The sequence below is a fragment of the Coregonus lavaretus genome (genome assembly GCF_964263955.1).
Source record: "Coregonus lavaretus genome assembly, chromosome: 2".
Classification (NCBI taxonomy): domain Eukaryota; kingdom Metazoa; phylum Chordata; class Actinopteri; order Salmoniformes; family Salmonidae; genus Coregonus; species Coregonus lavaretus.
Genome location: NC_139989.1, coordinates 46984981 through 46990051, shown reverse-complemented (window position 1 = coordinate 46990051; position 5071 = coordinate 46984981). Strand labels below are relative to the sequence as shown.

Sequence of the window (5071 nt, the reverse complement as noted above, 5' to 3'; positions counted from 1 at the left end):
ATATGATTCTGTACATAAATACATTTCACTCCATCCTAAATGGAGTGAAATGTATTTATGTACAGAATCATATGAAATGCTCTGAGACCAGTTTGGGAAGTAGTATAGTGATCCATTTTACAACCACAGATCAAAAACATATCAGATGGCATTGACCTAGAAAGAATGCACTTTTATACCTTCCAGCATGTGCCACTGCCTGTAGCCAAAACAGATAATAAATGCCTCACACTGCATCCCTGCAATAATTGTAAACTAGAGTAATGCTATTTCATCTCCAAGCCACCTAGGCAATTCATTTACCTACAGTTATTGCGACTTCAGAAGCCAAGTAAAGGAGTGGTAGAGAGGAAGGCTGAGAGTTGGAGGGTAAAGTCCAGCCCAGCCCACTTCAAGTCGAGTCCTGCACCAGTCTATTTTCTCTCATCACAATCTGTCTCTTCTGATCGTCAGTCAGAGCGTACTGTATTCAATGCAAGACAACTGCGCTAAATAAGAACACATTCTCAGGCAAAGCTAAACTTCTAAAAGGTAGGTCTTTGTAGTTACATTTGTGTAATAGCCTACTTATATTTGTAAGGGGTATTTTTCGTTTTTATATATATTTGAATGATACTTGTTTGGTATTTATTTATTTAACAGATACTATGGTGTTTTAGACAGTTGATCGAAATTCTATAATTTGATGGCATATAATAACTAGGCTAAAGCAAGGACAGGTTTAATTGTCTTATGTTTGAGAAATTCCGCAATGTGTTCGAAAATCCAGATATTTAGTAGCCTATACTTGCCCACTGACAAGTTGATGAAAACAACAGATTTCAGTGTTGTCTTGTTCTTTTTCTGCAATAATAAAAAACGTCAATTACTAATAATTATTTAAAAAACGTAACTTAATTCATACATTTGCATACCCAATCCATAATAATTTTAAAGTCGTGTTTAATCATATGCTATGTTTCAAACAGATAGGCAACAGTGCCTCAAATAAAATAAAATAAAATTGTATTTGCACATGCTTCGTAAACAACAGGTGTAGACTAACAGTGAAATGCTTAGTCACGAGTCATTTTTCCAAAAATGCAGAGTTAAAGATATAAAAAAAAAAAAAAATAGAAATAGTGGGACAAGGAATAAATACACAGTGCATAACGAATAACAATAACGAGTCAAAATAACATGGCTATAGACAGGGAGTACCAGTACCGAGTCGATGTGCAAGGGTAAGAGGTCATTGAGGTAGCTGTGTATGTATAGGTATGGTTAAAGTGACTGGGCAACAGGATAGATAATAGACAGTAAATAAACTGTAGCAGAAGCCTATGTGGTGAGTGTGAAAGTGTGTGTATGTGTGTGTGTGTGTGTGTGTGTGTGTGTGGCATCAATATGCATGTGTGCATAGTGTAGTTTGTGTGTGTGTGTGTATGTGTGTTTTGGGGGGTCAGTGTAAGTATGTGTGATTGTATGGGTAGAGTCCAGTGTGTGTGTGTATAGAGTCAGTGCAGGAGATTTAGTGCAAAAAAGTGTTTGTGTGTGTTGGGGTGTGTATGTGTGTGAGCTGGAAGATAAAGCTAAATATGCTAAAGATAAATATGAATTAGTGACATAATATGCCAAGTTTCTCCAGGTCAAAACACTAATATTAGGAATTCTGTTATTATTTAATTTTAATGGCACCTTAGCTTGGTAATTTCTAATTTGTAACAGACATGTGGAGTAATGTGTTTGCTAGTTTCATACTCAAAAACATTCTATTAGAATGTGAATGAAGACAGGTACTGTTAATTACAAGATTCATGAAGAATGTACTCCCCCCCTTTTTTTATTCTTTTTTTTTGTACATGTGTGTGTTGTTACAGATAAATAGGCTATTATACTGTATTTCAAAACTGTTATTTTCTTTTCAGGTTTCTTGCTTATCTAAGCCATCCAGTGGATTTTCCAGGCAGTGCACAGTTTTGGATATTGCTATCACATTGAAGATTCTTATTACCATCCATTCTTATACTAAATATAAAAAAACTGGACTGATCTATCTGTCAGAAACGACATTCAAAGATAGATTTCCTAAGGAATATACATTCCCCACTTCCAACATATTGAATTATGGACTGCCTAAGAACTATGTGATGCAGAGTGGAAAGCATCTTGTCAGCTAAAAAGAAAGCAACATTCTCAGAATACCAATGGAAGCATCGCATGTCGCTTACACTGTTGTTGCTGCCCCCACTGTGGTTCCAGGGTACCTGCTCCGGATGTTCCACGAGTACCAGAGCAATGCTGTCATCAGAGATCACTACAACTACACAGGCAAACTGAAGGAGAACAAGTACAAGGATGGACTAAAGCCAGAGGCCATAGCCTTCCTGCTGATCTGCTTGCTCATAGTGCTGGAGAATGCTGTGGTGCTGTTGGCTATCTGGAAGAATAAGAAATTCCACCTGCCAATGTACTATCTGTTAGGCAACCTAACACTCTCAGACCTACTAGCAGGCTTCACCTACATGGTGAACATTGTGACTTCAGGGGCCAACACGTTAAAGATGACCCCTGTGCTGTGGTTCCTGAGGGAGGGAGGAGTCTTCATAACGCTGGCCGCCTCCGTCATCAGCCTCCTGGCCATCGCCATTGAGCGCCACGTCACCATGGTGAGGATGAAGCCCTACCGGGGGGCCAAGCGAGGCCGGATGTTTGCCCTGATTGGGGCCAGCTGGGTTCTGTCAGTGTTCCTGGGGGTGCTGCCCGTCCTGGGCTGGAACTGTATGGGCCGTCTGGACCAGTGCTCCACCGTCCTGCCGCTCTTCGCCAAAAGCTACATCCTCTTCTTCATCACTGTGTTCACCGCTGTGCTGCTGGCCATCGTGGTGCTTTATGTGCGCATCTTCTGCACTGTCAAGTCCAACACAAAGCACCTGGGCTCTGGCCCGCAGCGCAAAGGCCTGGCCCGCAAGTCCCAGAAGTACATGGCCCTGCTGAAGACCGTCACCATCGTGCTGGGCGTCTTCATCGTCTGCTGGCTGCCTCTCTTCATCCTCCTCCTGCTGGACTTCTGCTGCCCGGCACGGAGCTGCCAGGTGCTCTTCAAGGCGGACTACTTCCTGGGCATCGCCATGTTCAACTCTCTCCTCAACCCCATCATCTATACCCTGACCAGTAAGGACATGAGGAGGGCCATCCTGAGGCTGCTGTGTCGACGCTGCCTCCTCACCAAGGATGGCCAGGTGAAGAAGATAGGGGTGCCCTTCCTGGAGTGTAGTACCAGTAAGACTGAGGCGCCCTCCCATAGGCTGGAGGGCTTGGAGACCACAGTCTCCTCTGCCAACTTCACCCCTTCCACTATTAAAGCCATCTACCCCAGGATGTCAAAGACATGACTTGTCCATGACGGCCCAATGTGACTCAAAAGTAATAATGGAGTTTGGTCCAATTACAGTAAGAGCAGAGTTCTGGATACCCACTTGACTGGACCGCTCTACGGCCCCATCTTACAGCTGTGAGACTACTACATGTTACGTATGGGTTGTAAATGGAACTAGAAGCAGAGAGGAAGTAATACTCCTCCTCTCACCTCAATGGTAGAGAACGTCAGCGGAACCCACCATTGTCCTATGTTTGGCCTTCCTCCCCTGGCCTGGCATTTTCCTCCTGGACAGATAAGCTGGAGGTTTCCGCTTAAAGACTGGTCGGTCTATTGTAAGCAAGTCAAACCTCAGTCACAGCGTTAGAGAAATAAATACCTTGTTGGTTTTTACTCTTCAGTGCCAAGCATTTAACGGATTAATATGCTGTTCTCATACTGTGAAATTCATTTTCTTGTATGCTGAGATACAGTATATCTTTCATACGTTAAAAATCTTCCATAATCCAAACTGCAGAAAAACCCTCCTGAAGGGTAGAGGTCCCCAGACCAACATTAGAGGCTTGGTGGCTTAAAGACACACAGAGAATGTCACATTGATGCCTCTTCTGGTTTGCACATCTTTGGAGGTCTCTAAAACATGTGGTCCTCTGTAGCTCAGCTGGTAGAGCACGGTGCTTGTAACGCCAAGGTAGTGGATTCGATCCACGGGACCACCCATACACAAAAATGTATGCACGCACGACTGTAAGTCGCTTTGGATAAAAGCGTCTGCTAAATGGCATATTATAAAACACATGTAGCAGCAGACATGATTGTGAGCAATAAAAATAACAGATTAGGCTTATTGACGACTCTGGTTTTGTGGACTCAAAAGTATGGAAATCATATGCGAACCACAGCTGTTCACAAAAACAGTACAAGCTGGAGAAAATCCCTCTTATGCAATGATGTGTTAAGTCTATCTTCTGTAAACAGTGGTTAATAGAAATTAGTCAAAGACAAAACACAAATGCTTGGGGTTCCATGTATAAAGTTTCATTGTGACAGCAGTGATGTTTGAAAAGCAAGCAATTCAAATCTGATTTCACATTGTATATAAATGTACAAATGAAAATATTTATATTTCTGTCTTACCGTACTATACAGGATATTGTGTAAATAAAATGAACTATAGTTTCTGTATTTTGTTTATTCTGAAATAAACTTAATTTATTAGGCCACTGCCAATGTTTTATATGTACATTCAAACAAATAAATGTGAACAATATCTACAAAAACATAATTTTTGGTCATTGTTTTGCAGAATAAACATCCATATAAATAACATTGAATATAGTCATTTCCTCTCACCATATCTTTGTGAAGCCAGAGGCCTCGTGTGAGAATATTAGTGTGTCAATGTGGTGAGTGAGATGTTTCAGATCTTTCACAGGAAGCTTACCCTCCCATCATCCACCAGTGATAAAAGGCGTTGACCTATATAGTCATCACATACCATATATTTCAACACTGAAAAGTGCATAAACACTGATAAGCAACTTAATTAATTTGAGAAGATGGAACAGTCTACAAAAAATATATATACCAAGGTGTACTTTCCCACAATAGAGCAGAGACAGATGCCAAAGAAACGATGTACTGTATGTCACAATAAAATGTAAATGTCTGATTGATGCTGAAGTTATTGAAGTAAACACACAAGCACACACA

General features: G+C 41.2%; 1 protein-coding gene across 1 annotated transcript; it reads left to right on the top strand.

The window, feature by feature from the left end:
- The first annotated feature begins 451 nt into the window (after positions 1-451).
- LOC311150048 (sphingosine 1-phosphate receptor 1-like) lies at positions 452-4679 on the top strand. Its single transcript, XM_084187293.1, has 2 exons — positions 452-531; positions 1908-4679. The coding sequence occupies exon 2, from the start codon at positions 2187-2189 to the stop codon at positions 3372-3374; it is 1188 nt and encodes a 395-aa protein (XP_084043419.1). The 5' UTR covers positions 452-531; positions 1908-2186; the 3' UTR covers positions 3375-4679.
- Positions 4680-5071: the final 392 nt, after the last annotated feature.

What these genes read in the sequence shown, in the direction of transcription:
- LOC311150048 (XM_084187293.1), top strand. Translation starts at nt 2,187, where the DNA reads ATGGAAGCATCGCATGTCGCTTACACTGTTGTTGCTGCCCCCACTGTG.